This window comes from Lampetra planeri, chromosome 1, assembly GCF_965212315.1.
Source record: "Lampetra planeri chromosome 1, kcLamPlan1.2.h2, whole genome shotgun sequence".
Lineage (NCBI taxonomy): Eukaryota > Metazoa > Chordata > Hyperoartia > Petromyzontiformes > Petromyzontidae > Lampetra > Lampetra planeri.
The window spans coordinates 23,390,897-23,406,557 of NC_136107.1; the positions used below are offsets into that span (position 1 = coordinate 23,390,897).

General features: G+C 45.7%; 1 protein-coding gene across 4 annotated transcripts in view; it reads left to right on the forward strand.

Annotated features, from left to right (window-relative positions):
* The window catches only part of LOC144720371 (signal transducer and activator of transcription 1-alpha/beta-like), a 26,373-nt gene continuing 10,712 nt past the window's right edge, over positions 1–15,661 (forward strand). For 2 of the 4 annotated variants that reach the window (XM_078597102.1, XM_078597120.1), the window contains exons 1-13: positions 1–232; positions 4,780–4,923; positions 5,101–5,245; positions 5,952–6,050; positions 6,752–6,850; positions 7,588–7,666; positions 7,942–8,084; positions 8,579–8,730; positions 11,501–11,659; positions 13,724–13,816; positions 13,936–13,995; positions 14,157–14,186; positions 14,532–14,625. In XM_078597102.1, coding sequence (XP_078453228.1) covers positions 4,796–4,923; positions 5,101–5,245; positions 5,952–6,050; positions 6,752–6,850; positions 7,588–7,666; positions 7,942–8,084; positions 8,579–8,730; positions 11,501–11,659; positions 13,724–13,816; positions 13,936–13,995; positions 14,157–14,186; positions 14,532–14,625 — 1,281 coding nt within the window. In that variant the 5' untranslated portion in view covers positions 1–232; positions 4,780–4,795. The remainder of the gene's footprint in view (positions 233–4,779; positions 4,924–5,100; positions 5,246–5,951; positions 6,051–6,751; positions 6,851–7,587; positions 7,667–7,941; positions 8,085–8,578; positions 8,731–11,500; positions 11,660–13,723; positions 13,817–13,935; positions 13,996–14,156; positions 14,187–14,531; positions 14,626–15,661) is intronic. The other 2 variants (XM_078597112.1, XM_078597128.1) reach the window with 1 other exon arrangement.

Sequence of the window (15,661 nt, forward strand, 5' to 3'; positions counted from 1 at the left end):
CGACGTGACGTCACTCCCCCCATTCTCATCCACGGATCGCCGTCGTTCAACCTTCCGCGTCTTGATTCGCCGCGTGTACACACTTACGCACGCCCTGCACTCGCGTGTACTTCACTTACACACTTACGCACTGCACTGAGTGAGGTGCGACCGACGCTGTTGTCGCCGCCGCCACCGCCGCGGCCGCCTTTGTCTCTCTCGGGGACCAGCTTTCGTGAGCGCCCAAGAATAGGTGAGAGGGACACCCACGCGCACTTCCTACTAAGCCTTGGATGTTTTAACAGCTGCTTTTTTACTCTTTTTCTCCCCCCCCCCCCCACAATAGTTCGTTACGTTCACAAACTTCGCCGACCGTCCGTGTGTGTAAGTCGATGCTTTGCCGTCAAACATTGTGGAGCAGCGTCAATAATAATAACAACAATGCCAACTACGGCGGCAGACACGGCGGTGTTGAGACTGAAGTTTGCCCTGTCGTGTGCTGAGTGTGCAGTAGATAAGGAATGTTTGTGAATGTTATGGCGACTGTTTTGCTCGTGTCGGTGTACTCGCACTCGCATGCGTGGCTACTTGGTGGCAAAACAGACTACAATTGTCGCTTCGAAGTCCAGACACAAGCGGCTAACCCTTTTCAAAGCAAGAGCCACCGCTTTAATGGAGCTCTGGCGATGCTGCTGCATAGTTGCCTTGGGGGGGGGGGGGGTCTCGTGTTACACTGCTGTGACATGCACACAAATGGCAGAGCCGTCAGTTTTGGGGACATTCGGTCAGGAATTTGTCCAGAGCTCGCCCATCTCTCGGCTTCAAGGCTGATACGACATTGGTGTGAACCCAGCGCCGGATTAAGGTAGTGCGGGACCTGTAGCATATGTTATAAAGGGGCCCTAAATAAAAAAAAACGTAAATATAAAAACATAATATTTTTTACTTGCATAGTAAAATAATCGTATTTTTTTCATTTGCAATACAGCCAGATAATACGACAAATCGCTAACCTTAAACACTCAGTCGTTCATAAAAGTTGAAGGCGGTATAGTACTATAGCAATAGAGCAAGTGCAGAATTGCTGAACCGGAATTGATAGCTTGAAAGCATTTAGCGGCGGGGCCCTTGAAAGTTCAGGGCCCGTAGCATATGTAGCGACTTTTGCTCCTAAGATAATCCGGCACTGTGTGAACAGTGCAGTGGGAAGGGTGGTCATTTACTACTACAGTAAAACCTTGGATTGCGAGCATAATTCGTTCCGGAAACGTGTTTGTAATCCAAAGCACTCGTATATCAAAGCACTCGTATATCAGTTGTGATCACGTGACGCTAGTCAGCCAAAGCGTATACTACTACTCGTATTGCAAGACCTCGCTCGTTTATCAAATTAATATTTATTTAAAAAAATTGCTCGTCTTGCAAAACACTCGCAGACCAAGTTACTCGCAATCCAAGGTTTTACTGTATAATGAGCCAATAATGTCTGTGTGTCCGACACGTGACGTCACTCACGTCGGCCAGCCCCCCTCATTAATAATCATGAACAGGTGGCATCCTCCACATGGACCCCCCCCCTCATTAATAATCATGAGCGGGTGACGTCACCCCACATGTAGCACCCCCCACCATTAATAATAATGAGCGGGTGACGGCACTCCACATAGGGGGGGCGAGGCGCTTCGTCCCCCCTCATCGGCGTCAACTTACAACCCTCACTACAAAGGCAGAACCCTCACGTCACGTCATCTCCGTGACGCTATTGAGACATTGAAGTAAGAAGGACGTCATGATGAAGAAGGGATTATAACCTTTAAATGAAATGAGTCTGTGTCATCGCGGCCTTACAAATTGCACACGAATTGATACAATGAATATCACGTCGCGGTCTGCTTTTCGCTTGCAAGTTTCAGATTTACTGAAATACACCCGTCCTTGGACGGGCAAAAGGCTAGTTAATTATATATTCAAAGTAAGTTGCTTGTACTACTGTACAGTAGGCTCTTGCCCTAACTGCCCACCACGGTTGTAGCCACAACTTTCCCGGGATATGTTGACACCCGTAGGCAAGACTCATCAAGCTCATACCAAATGCATGTGCCGCGCATTGCTCTGGATGTAGCGTGATTGGAAACTTGCTGGAACACGCATTCAGTACTCTCACAGCTCTTCCCGCTCTCTACGGTGGCCTCAGTAAGACGTTTTGGAAATTACCTTCGACCATGCAGCATCCATGATGACTTATTTACCGTGTAAATTATTTTCCACGAAACATACGCAATGGGGTGATACAATTCAGTGCTGTGAAGACTTAACCAGCAGGGTGGAATATGGCCAGAGTAAAGGTTTTTGTTTTCTTGTATTGGGATTATCGCCAGGACAATGTGGACAAGTAGCCAAGCTGTTATGGATGAATACCATTCGATCTGTCAAAACCATCCAGGAAAATAGTCCGGCATCATGATTATTGCTTTGTTAATCCACTACTAAATAAATGCTTCTTCATGCCATGCCCAGCGTGGTCATTCTTTAGGCACAACTCCTTGTTGGCACGCGTGTTCTGCTGATGCTGCTGACATTTGCTTTTGGGGGAATATAATATTTATCTGATGTTCTTTTAGTCTCGTGCTCATCATTCGTCCTGTTTGCCCAACATAACATTTACCACACGTACAGTTAAGCTTCTGTTGATGGCTTCGGTAGTGCATCTTTTGGATATCCCAAGGCATTCATTACATTCTTTTTTTTGCATTCTGTTCCATAGAGTAGGTAGTACTGCTGTTTACGATGATTAAACATGGAGGCACATGCTAAAATTAGAAGGCCACTGGATGGTTATTTTCCAACTGGCATCTACCAGAACATATGACTCTGTCATCCGGTTCGGTTATACATATTTTCTTCTTCACCAAGGGTGCCACGACATAATAAAGCACTATAATAATGCTCTACTTTATGTTTTAATATAAACAAGAATTTGTCTGGGGGATTCAGACAGTTTAGTTGCTGGATATCGTAGCAAGTGAATTAGCACTGTGTCTGTTTTGCAATCACTAAATACCAGCAACTGACCAATAAAGCTGTGTGGCCTTATCAGCAGTGGTGGAAATGGGCCGGAATGCCCCGGAACACCATGATGGAAGTAACAATTTGAACCCGACTGCATTCCGGAAGGAATCAAGGATTCATATTTTTATTTTATTGACTCACAGAAAGACGCCTAGATTAACGGAGAGACCCACAGACATGCACATAAACCCACAGACATGCTTAGAGACCCACAAACACACATAGAGAGTCACAGACACGCATAGAGACCCACAGACATGCACAAAGACCCAGAGATGCACACAGATGAGCACAGAAACCCACGGACAGATGTCCAGAAACTCACAGACGCACACAGAGACACACACAGATACCCAGAGAAATGCACAGAGACTCATATACACGCATAGAGGCCCACAGATGCACACAGATCCCCACAGAAATGCACAGAGGCCCACTGACAAACAGAGACCCACAGATGAAGCAACCCTCCTAAGATCTAGTGTACGTCCAGATTTAGTGGGAGGTGGGGGGAATCATTTACGAGTTCCCCCAGTAAATTATTCTCATTTCCAGCCCTGCTTATCAGAACATACCATCTACTATATATAACGATGGCCCAATCACAGATTTCACAACAGCGGACCATTATTTGCACCTCTAATAGCTGAAATCCCAAATGTGAATTCCTCTTGTATATTTGCTAAATTTCCAATCGGCTAGTTGCAAGTTCAAATGCCAGTCGTGCCTCAAATTAACCTATAATTTATCTGGGGACACTACAATGGGTATCATATTTGCGTATGGAGAGACTGATCCCTGCCATAGAAATGTGCAATGGTGGAGCCAGGATTTTTAGGTAGGGGGGCAACCCCTCCAGCAATGAAAAATGATAGGAGTTGTTAGTAAGGACTTGTCCCTTGCTTTTTATTCGATGCGTGTGCGGTGATGGCGCAGCCATCCATCGAAAGTCAAATTCGAATCGTGTGTGATAGGCATCGCGCTCGCTGAAGGTATGCCTTCAGGGAAGTTGTGTATTGTATACGCGACTGCGCACAATTCTGTGAGTCACAACTGCTTTGCCGTTACTTATTGCCAATTATGGACTCGGACTATTATCCTATCATCTCATAGAGTCCCTGGCACATAATATGCTACACAGTGGCAGTGTGGTCGCAAAATGCCGATCTATTACTAATCAACCTCAGTGATCCGATTGAAATTAGGGATTTCGATCGGATCATTGGGGCGGCACGTGCCCACCCCCCCCCCACTGACTCCGCCAGTGGAAATGTGGAGCTTTCACCTCTGACTCGGTGTATCAAATAGAGATAAGTGCTGTTGCATTGCTTGCTTGAACTGTGAGCAACTTTGACAGAGGCCTCCGGGTTAACTCCTCTAATTGGTTTGAGCCCGAAACACGATCTCCTCTAAACAGGAGATAAGCCAATGCTTGTACATAAACTCAAACAATATTTAAACTGCAAACTATTTTAATTGTACCAGGTAAGGCCCGCTGAGCTATATAGCAATTTTTCAGAAGCGATCTGGCTACAAATTATAGCTCAACGAAGTGGCTTATCATGTGCACATTTATAGTAGCCAAATGCTCTAAACTCACATTGATTCTAAATGTGGAGGGAAAAACCGGAGGAGCCGGAGAAAAATGCAGGGTCGGGATCGAACCCACGACCTCCTTGTATACCAGGTGAGGTAGTTAACATCTCGCCATCGCGGTGCACAAATCCCCAGTCTACGAGGAAACATCATGGCGCAGTGGAACAAGCTCCAGCAGCTGGACATGAAGTACTTGGAGCTGTTGGACCAGCTCTACAACGAGAGCTTCCCCATGGAGGTGCGGCAGTTTATCGCCCCCTGGATCGAAGGACAGGACTGGTGAGGAGCCCGGTTATGCCAACGCTGCACACTGACGATGGCCCAATGATGATGATGATGATTACGACAATGATTTACAGCAACCTGGTCCGATTTGCCTTTAAAATCGTTTCATTGAAACTCGATAGCGGCAATGCTTTTCCAAATCGGTGATTTGCGTGGGACATGTGGTTCCAGGAGCCATGCAGCGAGCGATCCGTCGCAGGCTTCTCTGCTGCTGCATACTCTGCTGAGCCAGCTGGACGTGCAGTATGGACGGTTCTCCTCCGAGCACAACCTGCTTCTGCAGCACAACCTGCGCAAGATTAAACAGAACATTCAGGTGCCTGGCTGAGCCTAAGCCCAACTGCAAACACAACTTCATATGCACACACCAACGGTGTGAATACATTCACAAGGACAAGCAGTAAATAGGTATTTGTGCATAAGCCAAGGTCTGTGTGGACATTTACTTTCAAATAGATGTGTGTGTGTGTGTTTGTAGGGGAGCGGTAATGCAACTGTTAGCGTGCTGCACTATGAACCCGGGCATCCGAGTTCCATTCCCGCTCACTGCCAACACCAGTGACGGTTTTCTGATGGGTCCTGGGCCTCCCCTAGGTCGACTCGGCCTCACATGAGTACCTGGTGCGGTGTGTAAACATCAGCACTAGGGAGACAAAGGTGGCCAGCCGTGGTGCTGGCCACCCATCCCCTCGGGTGCTTTGCCGGCCGTCATAGGTACTTCTAACAATACTTGTCCTGTTAAGGCTATATGAGGGATCTTTGTGTTTGTAGGGAGTGGTGGCATCGTTGTTAGCGCACTGAGCTACAATTCTCTACTCTCGATTCAATTCCTGGGCACACACACACCTTCACTTACGTCGGGAATATGAACCTGTCCTGTGCCTCCCCTAATTTGACTCAGCCTTAAATTAGTGCTTGATGAAATGTGCAAACAACAGTAACAGTGCTCACGAACAGGACTTTCCCCCACCAGCCATATAATGCCAAGCAAGTTATCTGTCTCTGTATATATGTGTTCACAGGCAAAGTACCTGGAGAACCCCACCCAGATGGCTTCCCTCATATCTCAGTGCCTGCAGGAGGAGCAGCACATCTTAGATAGAGCGAACAAGGCCCACATGGTGAGTTGAACTTGCGTGCATTCATGCATCACTTGTAAAGGTTGCCGTTATTTTTGCTATTGTTTTCCTATTCACTCTTCAACATGTAAATGCAGAGACAATGGTGAATTGCAAAGATTTACCTCTAGGTCACTTCAGTAAAGATTTGTTTCAAAGTTAAAACATTGCTGCATTGTACGAGTCCATGTTCTCCTGAAACTCCGATTTCCTCTAACGGCACATGCATTTAACGATGACCACATCACCCCAAAAATGAAATCGCCCTGAATGCACCCGATCTATCTAACCAGCTAATCAGGTACCAAGCCTGGTTATTGCTTGATAGGGAGACTCCCTGGAAATACCAGATGTTGTAGGCTTGGGCTGTGATGTGGTCAGTAAATCATTATTGAGTACATCGGTGCCAAGCTCTTTGCTTGCTATCCCCTCGCATGCATGGGTGTTCTCCAAATCAGGATTCTCTGAAACAACCTGAACGACTGGGTAAGGCTTTCTTCGGTAAATAAAAAGCATGATTGTGAAAGTGTTTTATGCAACAACTTGACCAGTTTTGCAGCCTATCTAATTGGTTAATAGATGCAATGAAGTGCATCGTACTTCATGTACAGATAGTTACTCATGGCTCACCATTACTGGTCACTACCGATTGTGAGTATGGACGTTCGTCCATGGCCATGACACTTGCCTTGTCTCTGCCACAGGGTGCTGAAGGTCAGCAGTATCGACCTCAGAGCTCCATCCAGTCTGAGAAGCAGAAGAACCTGGAACTAACCATCGCAGAGGTCAAGAAACGCGTGCAGGTATAACACCTGTGGAGAGTGGTGCTGTAAAACTAGGCTTGTATGGAGCCCGAGTGAATGGATCTGGATCAGTCGAGACACGATGATGATGTTACTGCACGGATGTGCACTTGCATATCTATATATATAAAAGGGAAATTTGTGAATATGTGTGTCTGTTCGAAATGTTTAGCATACTTCCCGACATGCAACAAACTTGACATTTGGCATGTGGGTAGCTTCCAGACTGTACACAATGCAAAAAGTATAAAAATAGACTTTTGTATTTTGGGGGGCGGGGGGGGGGGCGCAATAATGGATATATTTTGCACGGCAAGTGAGCGGTGACGTCACATCTGTGATGTCACCCGCATGCGGCAGCGTCACGCAGTGTGCCTACTGACGTCACGCATCCCCCCCCCCCTAACTCTCCGCGTAGGCCGTGTATTAATCCAAGACAAGAATCCAAGCCCGGGCGAAGCCGGGTAGTAAAGATAGTGAGAAATAAAATGGAAACTTATAGTTTATCTGTGTTAATGTTCATACACGTGCAGGTGTGAATGTGTAGTGTGCTCATAAAAAGACGTAATAGTAGTAAACTATTGGGATGCTGTTGGCGAACAGTAAACCTAGTGATATATTTTCATAGGAGATTAATGAGTTATAAGAGTTCTCAAATTACATTTGTAAAAATGTTGTTTAGTCAAATAAATAGTACTGCACTATATATGTGTTCATATGTTGATATGTGCCTTCAGGTGACAGAGCAAAATATCAAATCCCTGGAAAATTGTCAGGATGAGTTTGACTTCCGCTACAAAGACTTTCAGACCAAAGGTGAGGACAAATGTTCTCAAAACGTGGGCATTGCCTACATTATTGTATCAGCTACTGGGCTGGTTTTTGACCACTGTTCTATTTTCTTATTCTTCGGTGGGGGCTTTTAACAACATTTTTCAGTCTTAATTCTCTTAGAAATTGACTTCTAGATGAAAAATGTATCCAGTTTTGTCTTTTTTTTAAACTGTCCAGTTTCAAAGTGCATTTGCATATTTTATATTGTGTGTGTTTGATTTGATTGAACACGTGGCTGGATTCTTGTGTCACCACAGACGGTCCAGAGAGCAATAGCGCCAGTCTCTTGTCAAAACAGCAGCCGTCGCCACAGAACGGCAAGCCCAACGGGCAGGGGGACTCCATAAAGCAGATGGCACGGCTGCAGGTGATGCTGCAGAACCTGGACCAGAATCGCAAGGTGCGGACCCTACAGCAAAACGTGTCGCGGCAATCTCGGTCTCCACGTCAGGGACACAGAATGATCTGGTTCTGGGTTTGACCACATTAGGCGCTCTGCAATTGTGGTAAATCTGCACATTCATATCAAGCCACGCGTATGCATTGCGGTGGGTTGCGATTTGGTGCTTAATTATGGGGAGCGGTCGGGTAGTGGTGAGCAAATTGCGCTACGAAGCCCGACGACCCGAGTTAAAATCCCGATCACGGTCAACATTGCTAAATTACAGAGATGCACCGTATATATCTACCCATTCCGGGCCTCCCCCCTAAGTTAACTCAGCCTGAAATGAGCACTTGTGTGATGCCACCAGGGAATCAAAGTGGGTCGGGGGTGTGGTTCTGACCACCCACCCCTTCGTGTGCCGTGCCGGCCTTCGTAGGTGCTCGCGAACAGGACTCGCCCCAACAATCCGTAGAATCCTTCAGGTGATCTTATGTCTCTGTGCGACACAGCAAATCTTGCAATCGATGACAGAGCTGCTGGCCATCGCCGACTATGTCCACAAGAAGCCGCTGCTGGAAGAGCTGAACGAGTGGAAGCGGAGGCAGCAGCTCGGCTGCATCGGCGGCCCACCCAACATCTGCCTCGACCACCTGGAGAAGTGGTACACACCCTCCCACTCGCCCTCTTGCCAAGTCGCACGTGCCCGCTTGCTGCATGATGCCTGCTTTTCCCCACCTGAATTGCACAATGATCAGGTGAATAAATCTGGCCAGGTAGCTCAGCGGTCGCGTTGAGTGGCTCGCAATCATAAGGTTGCAAGTTCAGTTCCCGGCCGGGGGGTTGACTCGGCCCATAAACCCTCCATGGTCGGTTAAAATAAGTACCAATTGTGTGGAGGGAAGTCAACAGTGGTTGTATTTCGATTTAAAGCTTTCGTGACTGCAGGGATTCATCTTCTTGGTTCTTTCGGTAAAGTCACGTAGAAGGGAAGTAATAAAATAATAAAAATAAAACATAATAAAACAATTCTCACGACGTTTCGGCCACAACGGCTGCTTGCGTTGTGGCCGAAACGTCGTGAGAATTGTTTTATTATGTTTTATTTTTATTATTTTATTACTTCCCTTCTACGTGACTTTACCGAAAAAACCAAGAAGATGAACAGTGGTTGTCTTGTAGATAGTCCCGCCTCCACCATAGGAATGTGGAATTTGTAAACAGGAGATGATCACCACCCTAATGTTAATTAAAACAGGAAAGCACCGTGATTTTGATCTGATGGTGTCTTACCCAAGAAATTATATTTGCAGGTAGACTACAGTGGCAGTGAGGTTGCACTCTGCAAGCACTTCACTTGATTTTCTAGGAAGGGGGATGCTTCCTGTGTTGCTTGGCCAGGCAGCACCACTGGTCGGGGATGTTGTGTCGTAAAATCTCATCTCTGGGAGCCTTCAGTAAGAATTTTATGTATTTTTGCTCTGCGAAAGCAGGAACTACCATTATTCTCCAAGTACCGATGCAAATACAGATATTCATAAACGAGTCTTAAAATACTCCAGAGCTGTGAACTTTAAGTTTTCAGGTCGCACACCTGTTCTATCATGCACACGTTTCACAAGCAAACTCCTGCCGATAAATACTGTTGATGTGGCTAGGATGAGTTTTCTCCAAGAGCTGCGGTTATTTCCCACAAGCCACTTGATCATGGTATTGGCCAAATATCCAAATGCAAGAAGGGCCTTCTAAAATGATTCTTGAGACTGGTTGAAGTGTTTCCTGTTAACTACCTCTTCAGGTATACAGGAGGTCATGGATTCGATCCCGACCCTGCATGTATATTTGGAGTTTGCTTGTTCTTCCCGTGGTCATGTGGATTTTTTCCAGGTTCTCCGGTTTTTCCCTCCACATTTAGAATCAACATGCATTCAAGAGTATTTAGCTGTAATAAATTTCCATGTGATTAAGCCACTTCGTTGAGCAATAATTTGTCTGTAAATACATATTTTGAATGCCAATGATGTGTGGCAATTCAATGGATTAGAATACATCACAAAAAATGTCCCTCAGGCTTTTCATTGTAGGCACAAGTGCTGTTCACACGCATCACACCCATCATTCTCTGTCTCCCCAGTACTACAGTTAAACAACTGCACGAACTGTTTATTTTGAGACTGTATGTATGTTGAATTTTTTTCGCACCATATGTAGCCAACCGTGCTAATCGGAGGTGCCAAGGCTGAGTTGTTTTAAGCTAGTCATGAACAGGTTGACTCCCATATCTGGCACTGACAGTATAAAAGTCATTGACACGATTTGAAGTAAAAAAAATATTTAAATTCATCTTAAATGTAAATTAGTTTTTCATTGCGTGCTCTTAAATATATGAAATTGTTGTTATCGTGACAAGCTAAGACATATCTAACTCTGCTCGATGGTTACCTGGATATGCCCTTGCACACTCCTGACCAGCTGGCTCAAAATCTCTGTAAAGTAACTGAGAAATGAACCCAGCTCAACTGGATCTTACAAATCGCTATTCCACCACTCTCCTCATAAAAATGCAACGTAATCATCCCTGCATAAACCCGCTGTCCTTTTCCAGCCACATGAACAGGACTGTGTTTTAATTAACTATTGCTCATTACAATGCTAACGCGTGACAAAGCAGCTACATTAGGGTTATACCAATACTATACACAGTAGTGGGGAACTATAAACGGAACCCTGCTGGCTTTAGATTTCACGGAAAAGTAAAACGAATATAGGTTAAAGGTTGCTATGCCCTTAAACACGTGGTGGTGTACCTTGCTGAGGAAGGTTGCCCAACTGGTTTTCACGTTACTCCCAAAAGCCCGGGGGATTGGTGATGCCTATGGCAAATAAATGCAATTCAACAGGTTTGGCCGTCTGATGAAGCGAGTTGTAACGACTGGCGAAACGTCGTACTCTGGATTGTAAATGTTTTGATTTGCTGTCCAACACACCGGCGTGCTGTTGTAGTAACGAATTGGCATGTTCTGTTTGTGTGACAAACATTACTAATTGGCTGTGTGGGGTGGTGGCGGGTTTAACGACACATTTATATTTACATGATCTAACCCCAAAGAAAAACCTGTTATGGATGATATTGGTCGCGAAAGCCTACGTGTTAAACTATATACACTTAGTACATCTTCTGAAATGCTTGTCTGTAAGATTTAGAGGCATCACTTTTCACAACATTAAATCACCTGTTGAGAAGAAAGTAAGATGATCAGTGGAGTATATATAAATGAATTGTCCTGTGTGTTTGATACATGTGGAGGAACAACCTTTAAAAGTTTCCTGGCCGCGCACTGAGAGCATTGTGTTGCACAGTGACGAGGTCTGAAACACACACCTTGTGTGTGCGTGCGTGGGGGATCGTTGTCTTTGTTGTGTGCGCATTATAGGTACACCGAGTTGGCAGAGGCACTGCTGCAGGTGCTGAGGCAGCTCAGGAAGCTGGAGGAGCTGCAGCAGAAGGTGACCTACAAAGGGGACCCCATTGTTTCATACAAGGGCGACTTGGAAGAAAAGACCAGCAACCTGTTGCAGGCTCTCTTCAACAAGTACGCACCGCACGCTGTCACAGGCTCGAAACCCACAACCACACTGCGTGTATTTCAAGCCATGCGTATTGAACAAAACATTTTTTTTTTGCTATTTCAACAGAAGAATCACCTGCTTCTATTATTTCGCGCATCAGTCACGTGATCAGAATATTGATTTATACTGGAGGAATCCGATGAGCTGTAAAGCTCTTTTTCAAATGTCCAGCAATACAACCTCACAATGGTTTTAGTATTTATTTTCATGAATCCTGGATTTTTATGAAAGAAATCATTATAAACCCACTGCTGGATGAAGGTCTCCCCATGTTTTTGCCATTGCCTCTCGATCTTGCAATTTCGTCGTCGTCATCCATCTTGTCCCTGCACATTAGCTCATCTCATCGCCCCAACCCCTGTGGTGGTCACACATTGCTGTGTATGACTTTTGATTTATTTCATCAAATATAAAAGCGTTACCAAATTATGTATTGAATGAATACTTTAATGCATGGAACCTGGTCTCCTGATAATAAGGTTCATTCCACAAAGTGTTGCAGCAATGTCTTTATACTTGTGTAGTGGGTTCTACGGAGACACACACTAGAACTTGGAGGCAACACGTTTATTATAACACCCCAACAGGGTAACTGCATAAACGTACACTTGGTTAACTATACCACAACGGGGTAACTATATAACCGGGTCAGTCAATAACACACTGCCTGACCCACGATGCCGAGAGTAAAGACCAAGGACCGAGGATCGAAGAGACGTAGCACCGGCGGGTTCCATTCCAACAGACAGCCCGGATCGGCTCTCGGGACTTCCCTTTTATGCCTCTGAGCGTGGCCTGGCTCCGCCCTCGGCCACGCCCCCTTCTAGATCCTACTAGAAGGCTCTGGGCCATATATCACGTGTCCCTCTTGCCACCCTTTGGCCCCCCTCGCTACCCTCTCCTGTGACGTGCCCTCTCGGGTTCACCCAGACTGTCACGTCCTCAACTGCCCTCTCTGTGACCCTCACCAGAACCATGCCCCTTAGGGCCCGCTTCCATGCCATACCCACTCTGGTGCCAGAGAGAGGCTCAAGACGCACAATACCACTCTTGTTACAGTAGCTGGCGCTAAACGCCATAGTGACTCCATTTACGTCAATACACTTGTGAGTGGTGATGCAGTGGTTAGCGCACTACACTCCGAATCCAGTGTCTAAGTTAGATTTCCGGCCACGTCTAATATCAGTGGCGAAATGATATTTGAACTAGGACTGCCACCCAGCCCTCCCTCCCTTCAACCCTTCAACCCATACTGACCAGCATGGTGACATATGGTCAAATGACCCCTAAAATTGACATCCCATGGGGAAGCATTAATCCACAAATAGATTGACAAGGGACTTATTATTACCATATTGCTCCATACCCAAGCAAGCTTGTGCACAGTAAAAAGAAAACACATGAACGTCTTAACCATAAGATTATCCTGAGATTTAATTACTTAGGTCTCGTTTCTATGGCCTCTGTTTGTTGTGCGGTAAAGCACTGAACACTCATGTGCACAGCCATTGCAATTAAACCTGCAACAACGATTGGACAGTAACTCCTGATTGAAATTGTCCAAAGCCTTCAACTTCATATCGCCTGCAACAAAGCACACGATTACTAGTTTCGTGTTTTTTAATGCTCGAAGAAGAAAACAACATTATTTTAACCTTTCACAAATGGAACATATTTCTAGATTATCCACTACTCTAGAAACAAACAGGAGAGGTTTACCACTTTGATAAAGCTGTTGTTACTTTCATATTGATAACGAAGTACCATGCAACTCACACCGCGTTAGTTTAACACATAGGCTTTTGCGACCAATATCCATAATAGGGGTTTTTTGGGTTAGTTCGCGTTACTAAATCATATCCTTCAGAACTTGTGAAATGGGTGTTTTCCTGCTGGTACAGTCTCGCCATGCAGCAACTGATTTATGGTAGCTGTTGGGTGCAGTCTGCAGGAGGGTAGGTTCTCATGTTACTCTGTTGCTCATCTGTCTCGCTTGTGTGACTGTCCACCCACGTGAATGACCTCAGCGCCTTCGTGGTGGAATGCCAACCGTGCATGCCCACGCACCCACAGAGGCCGCTGGTGATCAAGACGAGTGTGCAGTTCACAGCCAAGATCAGGTGCGTGCATCGCACACGGTGATATTTTCCAGCAGAGCTCCGGCAACGCAGCCGGTACGCAACATAATGTCCACGGTTCTAAGCTGATACTGCATGTGCGTTGCTCCTTGCTGTTACAGGCTCCTCGTGAAGCTGTCTGAGTTGAACTACCAGTTGAAGGTTAAGGCATCCATTGACAAGTGAGTGATGCTTTCTGTAGTATCGGTCCCATTTTGGCCTACATGTCCCCTAAAACTAATGCAGTGCATGTTTTAAAATGAAAACCGCAACTCTTGTCAGTTTGACAGGTGGTAATAAAGACTAACCTCATGTATTTTTTTTTATTTTCTGCCGTCATCAGAGATATTGGCGATAAGCCTCCAGTCAAGGGGTGAGTGCCTGAAATCCATCTCTTAAGATTTGTTTAATGTTCTGACATTGTGCATATTATTAGCAAAACATTTTAATCTGTCATATTACACAGCATCTTTGGCTGGGCAATATTTAATTCCAAAAACAAACAAGACTAAGTATACCATCAGTCCTTAAAGTCAGTTACTCTCAGACCACTCAGTGGCCTTAATTACCTGCAATATTGCTATGCATAAAATATCACTAGTTAGTTGACAGAGTACTCCGAGTCCATCACATCTTGTGCAATGTGAGCCAATCAGCGGCAAGGACAGCTGCAGCCAGTGTCGAGGACTAAAGTCACCATGTGTCCCACCAACCCTAGCTTCCGTCGCTTCAACATCCTGGGCACCAACACCAAGGTCATGAACATGGAGGAGTGCAACAGTGGCAGCCTCGCGGTGGAGTTCCGCCACCTGGTGAGCTCCTCACACGGCACACGTTCACAACGCGAGTAGTCACTGCACCTGGCAGTCAGCCACAGCTCACCGCTACAGCTGCCTGGGGATGTATGTATGTTAAACATTTCACACCGTACGGGGACAACCGTGCTAATTGGTCATGCGGGTGAAGGACAACAAACTAAACACAACAAGCAATTCTAAAGAAATGAGTTTTTAAGATATATTAAAAGTATATATTTCCAGTGGATTACTAATATCGGATGTAAGATTGTTCCAGACGTCCACAGAAGCGCATCTGAAAGCGCGTAATGCACACTGGCGGAGCCAGTTGGGGGGGTGGGGTGGCACGTGCCCCCCCAATGATCCGATTGAAATCCCTAATTTCGATCGGATCATTGGGGTTTATTAGTAATAAATTGGCATTTTGCGACCCCCACTGTCACTGTAGCGTATTATTATGTGCCAGGGATTCTATGAGATGATAGGACAATAGTCTGAGTCCATAATTGGCAATAAGTAACGGCAAAGCAGTTATAAGTGACTCAGAATTGCGCACAGTTGCGTATACAGTACACGACTTCCCTGAAGGCATTCACCTTCAGCGAGCGCGATGCCGATCACACACGGTTCGAATTCGACCCTCGATCGATGGCTGCGCCATCGCCGCACACGCGTCGAATAAAAAGCAAGGGACAAATCCTTACTTACTAACAACTCCTCTATCATTTTTCATTGCTGGAGGGGTTTCCCCCCCTACCTGAAAATCCTGGCTCCGCCATTGGTGATGCAGTGACCGTCTTTGTTCGATGGCTAGGTTTATGCTTCTTGACGAGATCAGCAAGGTATTGTGGTATTGTGGCAAGCGTGATGTTACAAAGCATAAGAGCAAGGTGTGCTCTGCAGTAAAGTTGATGTGCAAGACCTTGCAATGTCATGCACAAGCATTGCCAGAAGAGTACTGGTGTCAAAGCCAAAATACTGAATTTGAAAATCGCCTGCACACAAATATAAAATATTTCTTCCCATGCATGGGTTAAATTTCCCTATTGTT